Here is a 13,530-nt window from a genome sequence, read left to right on the forward strand (position 1 = left end):
AAAACACAAAGAAGCTGGCTGGTTTTAGTTGACTATTTTCTTCATCCCATTAATTAAGAGAAAACCAAATAATTACTTTTCTGTGATTAGATAGGTAAAGAATCTATGCAGCAGGGGAAAAAAATATACAGAAGTTAAGAAAATGTGCAAGCTTTCTGAGCCAGTGGGGTCCTCTTCCTGGCAGAAGGGTTGAAGTGAAAGGAAGAAGGATGAAGGAAAATGACTAGCAAAGTTTAGAGAATGGGGAAAGCAACACAAAAGCAGCTGTAAATCCTGTGTTGGGGGAGACTTACCAGACAGGATGAGAAGGAGAGACATACTGTTGGGGACTGGCAGTTCCCAACAGTCAGTCTTCCTTGTCTATCCAAACACATTTTTAAAAATAGACAATTTGTGAATAATTACTTTGCATTATTTAAATGCAAATTTTATCAAACCTATCAAGAAGCTATGTACAAATGGCCTGCAAAGGAAATCGTGAAAGTAATAAATAAACCAATGTAGTCTAAGACTTTATCATCTACAGAAAGTTATTGGTATCCTGGAATTTGGACGGGTTTGAACAGTACATTGTTAGTTTAAATTTATTCCCTGTAATCTGTGCTCATCCTAATACAGTGTTTGGTGACATTTCCTTCCTTTTACAAAGCTGTGAATGTACTCTTTCATTTCTCCTTATCCTGATTATGCAATACATATAAATTACCAAAGTTTTAACAGTACTGTCACATTTGTATCCATCAACAGCACTCCAGTTGCTAGCATTTCAATAGCTGGTAAATAGACAATTTTAAGTGGATAGTATGTACACAATTATCTTCTAGCAAATACTGTTTGCAAAGGAAATATTACAGAAGCTTTATTTCCTTATGTCCAATAATGTGATCCTTTGATAAATACAAAGGTACATATAAATTTGACTGCTTCACTGATTTTAAGGAGTCCAGCACTACTAAACCTGATTCTACAGGAGCTTCCAATTCATCACACTGGCTCTCTGCTTTCCTCTTCAACTTCATCTAAAGCCATCTTCCTTGTATTGTTAACTTAAGACAGGTCTACACAGGTGGAGTAATATTAATGCTTCAAAATCGAAAATGGGTTCTTCTAAATTGTCAAAATTATCTTCTCCTGTCATCCACATTTGCAATTTTATTTGTGCACACACATCCTGCATGCCACATTCTATATCAACTGAGCTACCACTTCTCTCTCTTTCCATCTGAGTATATTGAAAACACCATGCATCCAGAATTCTACTGAGTTGCTGAACACGATGGAACTATCTCAAGTTAAAAGTCTTCATTGTGCATGTCTAGAAATTATACATTAATCTCAGGCTCTGATTTTTAACATCAAAATGTTCACTTCCATGCACCATAGCCTACCAAAAGGCAGCAGACTGATTGTGCCACTGCATATTTACTCCATCCACACAAATCCTATTTGACACGGTATGAATAAAATAACTAATTAAGGCCATCTGACTACAACATTGACACATACGATAAAAATTTTAGATTATTGATTACTCGCCAACAATAAAGGCAGCAAGTGACTATGAGGTACCTACTGACAATATGGGTATCAACTATCACAAAATATTGGAAGTAAACACACAACTTTGACAATGAGCAAGACAGAAGAACTGTGTGCCATAATAAACACACCGACTTGTTACAGTAAGACCAAAGAGGGATTTATTTGGAGCAAAAAACTATTGAACTAATGTAAATTGAAAGCATGAGAATAAACATGTACACTGTTGTGGAAGGTTTTGGAAATATATTTTTGCTGTGAGCATATGTACAGTGCATTTAAGCTGGTGAAGGTGACAGAGTGATATAGCTTTAACTCCATCACAGATTGCAAACAACTGAAAATGGATAGGGTTACCTCTTTTTCCATCAGTTCATTTTAAAACGTGCATGGGGATACAGGAATGAATTATATTTGGGAGTAGATATTACAGTCCACAGATGCATCGCAAATGAATGCAGATATACCATTGGCCATTTCTTATTCACTCTCAAAAATCCCTTGTGCGCTTTCTACCAAAATGTTGACTTTGAACTGTTGCCTAAATACCCATTAAACAATTTCTGTTTTGTTTGTGTAGCAAAAATACTTAAAGTACAACTACCATATTGTAATCTCTGAGTTTAACTTTTCTCTTTTCTTACTCCAACTACCTGGCAATGATCTCAGAGTCACTAATTATACTGTAAATGTGCACAACATGTCAATGATTTGAGAGTGATATTCAAAATCACATCACATTACTTTTAAAAATCAAACTGTACTATTCAATCACTCAGATCCCAAGTTGAGGACAATACTCTTTGCAAACAAAACATCAGTGATGGGGGCTGGACACACTACAGACACTCTGATATAACACGTTAAAAAGAAACTGGTGGCTGCAGTAAACAGACAAGGCATTTGGTTACAGGCTGCATAGATTACAGCCAACTGTAAGAGGAAATTTGTTAGTAAAGTGCTACCTCTGGCTATTGGCTGCACACCACTTGCGAGACAAAGTCCACCAAAGCGATTGTTAAATATCTGATTATATTCCAGAGTCGCTGTTGCATTATTCGTAATTTCCACTCCGGCTGCAAGTCCATCAAATATGCGATTCCGCCTCAGAATTGGATGACTTTGTGTCGAAATCAGAACACCAGCTTGTGCATTACGAAAAATATCATTCTCCTCCAACACACCTAAAATTGGAGAAATTTATTAAAAACTGCCACTGACAGTAAAATTTAAGCACACTAAATTTGCAAATTCTTGCAAGCAAAAAAGGGAAAAGACAAAGTACAAAATATACCTTTTCCTCCATTAAAAATACAAATGCCACCATCTCTTCCATCGAATATCTTGTTGCGTTTTAATGTAGGATTGGAATCAGTCTTAATCCACACTCCAGCCATTGCATTATCAAAGATTTCATTCTGTTCGAGTAACCCAAGTCCACCATTATAAACCAGAACGCCACCGTTCTGTCCTCCCCAAATTTTGTTACCCCGTATCACTGGATTGCTACCCGTCCTGAAAAATTATTGTACATACTTTTAGAGTTTGAACTGGAAATGCCCAGCACTAATACTACAAAAATTTTCACCTCTAAAGCACATTAATTATACTCACAGAAAGATGTTATTTATAAAATAAAAATTAAAAATACTTCATCTACAGTGTACACTTCCAAAGGCAGGTATGTGTGAGGGGCAAGTTATGCAAATATCACCTACTTCACAATCCCTAGCACACAAAGAGAGTTCGAAAGTCCACTACAGTGTACACCTCCAAAGGCAGGTATGTGTGAGGGGCAAGTTACGCAAATATCACCTATCAGAAGTCCACTACTCACCAATGGCACATTCAGGAAGTATATAAACAATGTACAGTATCTAAAAAGCAAAGAAAAATGGCAGGGGAAACACTGAAATAACAGCCTATCAGTTAGATTACTCCTATGTATCAACCATCTTAATAACTCGATTTTCAGGCTAAATTCACTTTACACACCACATCTGCAAGGAAATCATCATTACAGTTACATAAGCAAGAAGTTCTCACAACATTCACTGGGAAGAGACTGCAGTACACAGGGAAGAACACCCCCATAACATTCTTTACACAATATCTCTAAAATTATGGATTAATGAATGTTCCCCAATTTCTGAGAATCATTTTGAGTCAATCACTCTTCTGTCTAAGGAGGAAATTATTTTTAAATGGGGTTTCAACAAAGACAATAATAAGATTGAAATTTTCACTACAGAAAGTTCAACACACACCACAACGAAGATACTATGTGTAAAGTGGTTTCAGAGTATTGTGGATAGACTTACTATCCCAATTACACATAACAGCATAGAATACAGCTACACATAACAGCATAGAATACAGCTACACATAACAGATCAGAATGCACACAATGGAAAATCCAGAATGGAATGTAACAATATTATGAAAAGGGTAGCTGTTACTCGCCATGTAGCGGAGATGCTGAGTCGCAGATAGGTGAAACCAAAAGGCTGTCGCACAATAAGCTTTTGACTAACAAGGCCTTTGCCAAAAGTAGCCCCCCCCCCCCCCCCACACACACACAAATGCAACTCTAATACATGTGACTACAGTCATTCTGAATGCACAACTGAATTACATTCTCCCCAAGGATTTCGAGTAACTCTCGTTGTGCCCTGAAATGAGGAATGTCCTTCCCACTATCCTTCCCACTCCTCCCACGTTGGTATTCTGCCATCCACTGAACCTACACAATATACTTGTCCATCCCTACACAACCCCTGCTCTCAACCCCTTACATCATGGCTCATACCCCTATAACAGACCTAGATGCAAGACCTGTCCTATACATACTCCCACCACCATCTACTCCAGTTCAGTCACAAACATCACCTATCCCATCAAAGGCAGGGCTACCTGTGAAACCAGTCATGTGATCTACGTGCTAAGCTGCAACCACTGTGCTGCATTCTATGCGGGCATAGCAACCAACAAGCCACTGACAAACTTGTGGCAAGAACAAAGTGGACAACCCTGTTGCTGAGCATGCTGCCAAACATGACATCCTTCATTTCAGTGACTGCTTCACAGCCTGTGCCATATGGATACTTCCCACCAACACCAGCTTTTCTGAACTGCGCAGGTGGGAACTCTCGCTGCAATATACTGTATGTTCCTGTAACGCTCGTGACCTCAACCTATGTTAGACATTGTCCTTACCCACCTAGCCCCTTCCCTGTTCCCATTCCTGCATTACACAGGCCTCTATTACACCAATGCACCCAATCTTTTTACTACTCTGCTTTTCCACTACCCACACTCTGCCCCGCCCTCTCTCCACCTCATCCCTGCATGCTCCCACAACAACACTTTGCCGCCCCCCACCCTTACACTGCTATCCCTCCCCCTCCCCATACCAGCATCTTCCTTACCCCCACTTGGTTGCCTCTTCCATCATGTGCTGCTGTTAGTAGTCTGGCTCCAGCTGCCAGACTGGGGTAGTGTGTGAGAGTTGCATTTGTGTGTGTGCATGCTTGTACTTTTGACAAAGGCCTTTATGGCCAAAAGCTTTCTGTGTGACAGTTTTTGTTGTGCCTATCTGCAACTCAGCATCTCCCCTATAAGATCAGAGTACATCATTATCAAGTTAAGACTGAATTAATGAAAGGTAGTACCTGCATACAATTATAACAAGTAAGCATAATGGGTTTAGCTAGAATATTATGACTGCTAAACAATTCAAACTGAAGATTGTTGGCAGACTAATTATTCCTGTGAAGAACAGAAACATTTTCACTGAGGAATTTAAGATTATTGTAGCCGAAACATAAGGAGCTGTGCATGTATAAATGGAAAAGACAATATTACTTACAGTATGTACAGAGGCCTAGAGCTAATAATTTTTCAGTTAGTAATTTTTCACACATACTGTGTCTTAGTTGAGAGTGGGTGTTTGAGTACGATTCAATACTTGACAACATATAGAAAATTAGTGAGCATGTGACTGTGTTTACTGTTAGAAGACTGTCACAAATTCACTGCAATTTTTGTAAAATAGATTAACACAAAAGTTCGGAGTGAGTGAGTGAGTGAGTGAGTGAAGAAGAAGAGTGAGTCTGACTTGAGATTGTACATTACTTTTAATGACTGAGTTTACATTGACATAAATTACTTAGCTAACAGTTTCTTTTGCTATTACCTTATCTGGACACCAGAATAGAGGTGGTTGAAAATATCATTATCTTCCAATTTCCCATGGCCATTGTCGTAGAAGTACACTCCAACCTGTTTGCCTGAATGGATTCTGTTTCTTCGAAGAACAGGTGTACTGCCCGTAGTAATCCATACACCAGCAAGTGTGTTGGCATACACTTCATTTTCTTCTATTAACCCTTGCCCTTTTTCATGAACGTAAATACCACCATGTTGCCCATGATGAATTTTGTTATGTCTTACAATAGGATCACTGTTTGTGCGAATCTGTATCCCTGCAAGTGCATTGCCTGGCAAAACAGAAGATAGTTACAAAGTATAAACTTTTATGGAAAATTTTTATATGAAGAAAATGTGTGTTTTCTAACAACAATGTCAATTCAACTTACCATATATATTATTGTGTTCAATGAGACCTCTACCTTCTCCAAATATGTAAACTCCACCTTGATGGCCATTGTAGATTTCATTTCTGCGTATTGTTGGGTTACTGTTTGATGTAATCCAAACACCAGCAAAATTGTTTGAATGTATTTTGTTGTCAATGAACTGTCCCAGCCCATTTTCATGGACATATATACCACCTGTCTGGCCGTGATGAATTTCACAATGCACCACTGTTGGGTTAGCACCTGCTTTGACTTCAAAGCCAGCAATTCGGTTGTTGTGAATATCATTTGCTTCAAAATATCCCTACCAATGAAAAACCAAATAAATTAGTTTTTAATAATGATAAGAAAACAAACAAGTAAAACAAAATAAACTGATTATGATGTTTTCATTAAAAATAGACAAATGTCACCACATTTGTTTTTTTTCCCCTGTAAATAGCTGTGCTCAATTCAACAAATAAAACATGAAGTGAAGATGCCAGAGCAGTTTAGTTCATTTCAACATAATCAATGATAAAACTGTATGTGCAATAAGGACACACAACGAACGTCCCTGACATTTTGTGCACATGGAGCACATTGTGTAGAGAGGACACCAGCGCCAATCGACTATGGAATAAGTAAACATAAGAGTTATGGTGATGGTGCTATGTTACCACCCTTAAGACTCAAGGTTGCGCATAATGCTACACACACTGGCGACCGCAAGGCATTTGTCGCATACTCCTCATTTGATTCAGTTTGATGTTAACAGTATGGTGTGAAGTGTGGTAGTATTAATTTCATACTTATGTGGAAGTATGGCTTCTTCTTTAAGCCACAGGAACATAGGTTGGTGCATCACCTTAAAGAGCCAATCCTGTCAGCATGTGTATGATGTGCAACGCTATTTTGAGGAAGAAAGGGATAACTGCGGGCCTCTTATACCTTTGTCAAAAGTCATCAAATGATTATCTGTGGCTTCGAAAATATAATGACCTGTGACAAAAATAATAAGGGAAACATATACCAAGATCTACAGGAAACAACTACAACTGCCACTCTTTCGAATCCAGAGAAAGAAAACAGTGCGTGCTGCTGAAAGCAAAGAATAGAATAACTTTCAAAAGAACGCATTTCGGCTATAGATAACACTTAGAAAAAGCTGTGGTCTCATTAATAGCTAGTGGAAACCACCCCCCCCCCCCCCAACACACACACACACACACACACACACACACACACACACACTTATAGTTGTGCTATTCTTGCTTGACAATGCTACAGATAGCACTGACAAGGCACTTAGTGTAAACATAGTACCAAAAGTAACTATTTTGATGTCAGAGACATAATTTCGGCGCACTAAAAAAAATGTGACAAATTTTGTTTTCCAATTCCTGAGATGCAGAGGGATGACACTATACTTGCATAGTGACAGACGACCAGAAGTGTAAACAAACAACAATTTTGACTCCCAGGGGCAAGGGGACTGGTGTGAGGAAACAAGCCCCACCTCCCTCACAGGGAGCAGCAGGCTATGCCCATATTCTACAAAAGTCACACTGACACAGGGACCACTGATCTCTTCTGGTTGTATTATGAATCTGTGATGGAGCAGTGTTAGTTGCTTTATTCATTTCAAAATAAAAAAGAAAATGAGTGATGCACAACACAATGCATTCAGGAAAAGTTATCGTACAACTGCTTGTTGGCAGATATTTTTAATGATGTAGTTCAGGTCCGATCTCTAGGAGTATTTGATGCAATCACTGGTCCAGACATTGGCCACCTAATTTGCCGAATCAAAGTGTCCGCATTATAACAACTTTTGAATTTTTGCTAACAAAAAAAGTACAGGTTTCTTCTTATAGAATGCTAGACCCCACAGCCGAGTACTATGTTGCATTATGCGACGTGTGTCCTAAATACGGCAATCAACCACCAACAACTGCCATGGCACCAGATCAAGCACATTGATATGTCATTGCATTTGTGCACCTTTTGTTTTGGAAACAGGTTCTTATGCACATTATCTTTCCAAAATGGGTTTTGCCAGATGATTTATGATACCCCTAGCTGAAAATTGGTTGCATTTTCAATATTTATATGCAGAAAATAAAACTGTTTCAAATAATCCCTGATGAAATAGTTCATTTAGATACAATTTGCTATAAAATTGTGTCTATTATGCAATATTGTGTTTTCGCATTTTGAGGCAGAATTCACAACTTTTTCACATTTATCGCAAAACGCAAAATTTTTCGGCACCTACTTATAGTATCCTCACATTTGCTCCCTGTTATGTTCCAGGTAATCTTCACATTAAGTTGTTATGGAATTTAAATACAGCTGCCGGTTTCTCAATATAATGGAACCAATAAGATAACATAATGACTGCCAATAATGAATTAATTTGTACAAAATGAGTTTCTACATTAAACCAGACATAAAACACTTTCAGCAAACACATGCAATGCACAGCCTATGGTTATCAGCCACAGAAAATTGGCTGGCTATTGTGAGACAATTTTCATTTTCGCACTGGGAATAAAGTAACTTAAAAGTGCATAGAAATAGGGCAAGTTTTGATCATAAAATGTATTGTAATACTTTAAGAACTAAGTTAACAACTCACCAAACAGTAGTAATGCTGAGTCACTGACAGGCACATAAACAAGAGAAGGCTTTTGGATGAAAGCTAGTGAAGTTTTTAGTACAGTTTACGTGCCTGTCAACGAACCAATGCCTCTATTATTTAGGGAGTTGTTACCTTCTCTCATAATTTATTAATACTGAATGATAACTTTCCATTATCGATGTAAGCATTTGCACACAAATGGCGCTAAAAGTTAAGTTTTAAATGATGACATATCTTGAAGCACTCTTCAAAAATTTGAGAATAGTAGCTTAAGTCACAAAATTTCTTACATCAAGTGCACATTTTGTTCCGCATTGTTAACCATATTTTCTTCTTGGTGTCAAGTAAGACCACAAAGTAAACGATTCTCGGTTACAATTTTTTTTAACAGACTTGAGGCATCTTATCCTGTATCAACACTTTAACAATTATTTCTCAGGTAAGGAAGAGACTAAAACAGAAGAAATTGCAGAAACATAGGGCATGTATAAACTGAAAAATCCAGATGTGACCGACAGTTTCAAAATGAGCATTAGGCAATGATGGATTAAAACAGGAAATACAATCGAAGCCAAATGAGTAGCTTTCCAAGGTGAAATAGTGAAGGCAGCAGAGGATCAGATAGGCAAAAGGACAAGACCTAGCACAAATCCTTCGATTAAAAATTCTGAATTTAATTGACAAAAAGAAGAAATATAAAATGCACCAAATGAAGCAGATGAAATGAAATATCAGACATCTAAAAAATAAAACTAAGTCAAAATGGCTACCCAGGTATGGTTCAAGAATAAATGTGAGGCTGTAGAAGCTTGCATGACAAGGGGGGGGGGGGGTGGAGGGAGGGGAGAGGGAGGGAGAGGGAGGGAGAGGGAGGGAGAGGGAGGGAGAGGGAGGGAGAGGGAGGGAGAGGGAGGGAGAGGGAGGGAGAGGAGGGAGAGGGAGGGAGAGGGAGGGAGAGGGAGGGAGAGGGAGGGAGAGGGAGGGAGAGGGAGGGAGAGGGAGGGAGAGGAGGGAGAGGGAGGGAGAGGGAGGGAGAGGGAGGGAGAGGGAGGGAGAGGGAGGGAGAGGGAGGGAGAGGGAGGGAGAGGGAGGGAGAGGGAGGGAGAGGGAGGGAGAGGGAGGGAGAGGGAGGGAGAGGGAGGGAGAGGGAGGGAGAGGGAGGGAGAGGGAGGGAGAGGGAGGGAGAGGGAGGGAGAGGGAGGGAGAGGGAGGGAGAGGGAGGGAGAGGGAGGGAGAGGGAGGGAGAGGGAGGGAGAGGGAGGGAGAGGGAGGGAGAGGGAGGGAGAGGGAGGGAGAGGGAGGGAGGGAGATGTCAACCACGGATTTTTAAAGACTTTTGGAGAAAAGAGAAGCAGCTAGGGGAATATTAAGTGTTCAGATGGCAAGCCAGTACTAAGCAAAGAAAGTAAATCTGAAAGGTGGAAGAGAGGATCCACATAAGGGATACAAATTTGACACACCATCAGTTTAAAAAGTAAGGGTAGCTATATGACGACACAAATTATTAACAGAAGAATGAAAAAGTTGGCTCCACAAGGCAATACTGGCACTATAACTTATATTAAAAGACTGGTCAAATAAAGGCAAGCCTATTTACAGCATTTAGAAATTTAGATAAGATTTTTGACCATACTGACTGGGCTTTACACTCTAAAATTCAAGAAGCAGTGATAAAATACAGGGAGGTGAACGGTTATTCCAAACTTATACAGAAACCAGACAGCAACTATAAGAATAGAGGTACACACAAAGAAAGCAGTAATTCAGACAGAAGTGAAATAGCATTGTAGTTTGTCTGGCACGTTAATCCGAACATTGAGAAGCTGTGAAGAAAACCAAGGAGAAATTTGGAAAGGAAAGACAACTTTTGAGATCAGCCAATGACAAAGTCTCATTCTTCCAGGGATGGCAAGTCTTGGAAGGGCAGGTGGATGGAATAGATTTCTTCTTCTTCTTCTTCTTCTTCTTCTTCTTCTTCATCTTCATCTTCATCAGTCTGAAGATTGGTTTGATGCAGCTCATCATGTTAGTCTCTTCTGTGTAATTCTCTTAAGCCACCTATGGCTAATTACAGCAACTTACATCCATTTGAACCTGCTTACTGTAGTCTCTTGTTCTTTCTCAACAATTTTTACTGCCCCACACTCACCTCCACTATCACAGCAAAAATTCCCCGATGCCTGAGGATGTGTCCTGTCAACCAATCCCTTCGTTTAGTTGAGCTGTGCCATATTTTCTTTTACCTCATTTCAATTTAACACCTTTCATTAGTTATTTGACCAAACCTGCCCTTTCAGCAACCTTTCAAATGTTTCTATTCTCATCATTGCTGAAGGCTACACTCCTCACAAATACATTCCAAAAAAGGCTTCCTAACATTTAAATATAAATTTTTTAGAATACTGCTGTGTGGCGTGGGATCCCCACCAGATAGGATTGACAGAGTACATCGAGAAAGTTCAAAGAAGGGCAGCACATTTAGTATTATCATGAAACAGGGGAGAGTGTGTCACAGAAATATACAGTATTTGAGGTTGAAATCATTGAAACAAAATCATTTTTCCCTGCAGCTGAATCTTCTCACGAAATTTCAATCACCAACTTTCTCTTCCGAATGCGAAAATATTTTGTTGATGCTAACCAACATTGGGAGAAACGATCATCATAACAAAAAAGAGAAATCAGAGCTAGTACAGAAAGATATAGGTATTCGTTTTTTCCACACACTGTACAAGATTGAAATAATAGAAAATTATTGTGAGGGTGCCAGGCGTTTAAATGTGATTTGTGGAGTATACATGTCGCTCTAAATGTAAAATGGTAAAGACCAGATTACGATACTATTTTGTGCAGATTAAATACTGACTGAAGTGAAAACTTAATGCCACTATTAATTCTCAGGTGTCTTCATGCATGAAAATGTAAAATGTGGGAAATAATGTTTTAAGCTGTAACAGTTATGTATAAGTTATCCCCTTACATTTTCACACTTTATGTAGGTATATGTATATAATAGGCATCAAAATATTTGTCAGGGAATTGTTTATTATCTAGTGACGGTTTATTATTTATTAAAAACCACTGATGTAACTGCAACCAATAACTGTCAGGTAAGTAGAAACAGTTAGACTCAATTTCATATGTCATAATTTTTTTTGGAAAGCCTGCAGCAATCATTCATTACTTAAATAATGAAACACTGCACGAGTTATATATCTTTTTATGCTTAGCATGAAGTGTTTCAAGAATTTTATCTCACTGTCAAGTTCAAATATTTACATAAGTATTTTGTGTTATGTTCGCATATGTGTTGTTCTGCGTCTCTTGCACTGTGGTCATCTTTCTGAGGTTATTAAGTACTGTGCCTCCTCAGTTATGTAGAAAATCACACATCCCCCCCCCCCCCCCCCCCCCAACACACACACACACACACACACACACACACACACACACACACACACACACACAAAAGCAATCACTCAAATTGTTTGTGTAACATTACAAACAAATATATACATAAATACTGCACCAGACAACGAGACTGCATTGTCAAAACACGTTTTTCTCATCATCAAAAAATATATAATTGGCACTTTGCTTAAACCAAAAACATTTGAGCAATGCAAAATTAGTGAAGGTGTCAACTAGCACTGCAAGTGGTGTAATGACGAAACACAGTGAATATGGTTCAACAAAGGTATCCTTGACAATCACAACAATCACGAAACTGCGCATGCACAGTAGAGCTTGGGAGTGGCAGGAGATTCGTACTAATAGTTCCAACTTTTACATGTTTACCAATTCAAATCCCCGAACAGAGCACCCTGCTGTCAAGAAACTTAAACCACCTAATGTTTGTAAACACTACTTGACAGCCAGTGTCATTTTACGTCAGTTTTTTCTTTGTGATTTTTTTTTTCCTAAAGCATAAATTGTGGGAAACTATAGATACGTTGACGGAAAATCGGATGCGAATTAACATTGTGGACATAGAACATGTGACAGGAGCGATAAAATATGTAGGAAACGTCGGAAAAATTAATTCCAGAAACATAAAAAAGGACTATATTATATTTGGTACTTCTGAGAGCAAAAGCAGTCCCTGGAGATGTCAGTAATCTTTAGAACTTTCAGGCATTTAGATGCCAGGAGGAGTGCAGCAGGAACGAAAATTTTACTTATTATTTACCTATACCTTCTACATCCCAAGGCAACACAATTTCTGAGGAATGTAAATGATGTTTTCCTTCCCCCTAACAGCACAAGTTATCTGCAGCCTATGGACCTGGGCATAATACACTTTGTTAAAGCCAAATACAGAGCAGCAGTTGTGTAGAAGTTTATCTCATTCTCTGAGAGGAAGGGAGGAAGGAAGGAAGGAAGGAAGGAAGGAAGGAAGGAAGTGATCAGACTATGTTGTAAAGGCTATGCAAATGTTTGTTGCTACCTGGAATTCTGTAATAACACAGTGTTTTAAATTCGTCAACAGAGGTGAGTTGCAGTGTATCAGTTGCTATTGAAGACAACATTGTTCTAGAAGAAAATTGGAGCAGCGAAACTAGTATTTCTGAAAATGCGACATCCCTTGACAGTGTTTGTTGATAATGATGACACCTCGACTGCTATACTCAAGATTTATGCAAGTGAAATGCTTATGAAGAAGTGTAAGTATGAGCTGGTGATGACAATAATGAATAAGAAGAAATAAAGCAGGGTGTTACATCAAGTTTCATTGTTACTTTGCAAAGAATTCAACACGCGATCTAGTGT

At 38.8% G+C, this 13,530-nt stretch overlaps 1 protein-coding gene across 3 annotated transcripts in view; it reads right to left on the reverse strand.

Moving 5' to 3' along the window:
- LOC126268189 (F-box only protein 11) overlaps window positions 1-13,530 on the reverse strand; it is a 53,939-nt gene that overhangs the window by 14,966 nt on the left and 25,443 nt on the right. For all 3 annotated transcript variants that reach the window (XM_049973796.1, XM_049973797.1, XM_049973795.1), the window contains exons 6-9: window positions 6,138-6,441; window positions 5,735-6,038; window positions 2,834-3,054; window positions 2,505-2,723 (exon numbers count right to left, since the gene is read on the reverse strand). In XM_049973796.1, the coding sequence (XP_049829753.1) occupies window positions 2,505-2,723; window positions 2,834-3,054; window positions 5,735-6,038; window positions 6,138-6,441 (1,048 nt within the window). The remainder of the gene's footprint in view (window positions 1-2,504; window positions 2,724-2,833; window positions 3,055-5,734; window positions 6,039-6,137; window positions 6,442-13,530) is intronic.

This window comes from Schistocerca gregaria, chromosome 4, assembly GCF_023897955.1.
Source record: "Schistocerca gregaria isolate iqSchGreg1 chromosome 4, iqSchGreg1.2, whole genome shotgun sequence".
Lineage (NCBI taxonomy): Eukaryota > Metazoa > Arthropoda > Insecta > Orthoptera > Acrididae > Schistocerca > Schistocerca gregaria.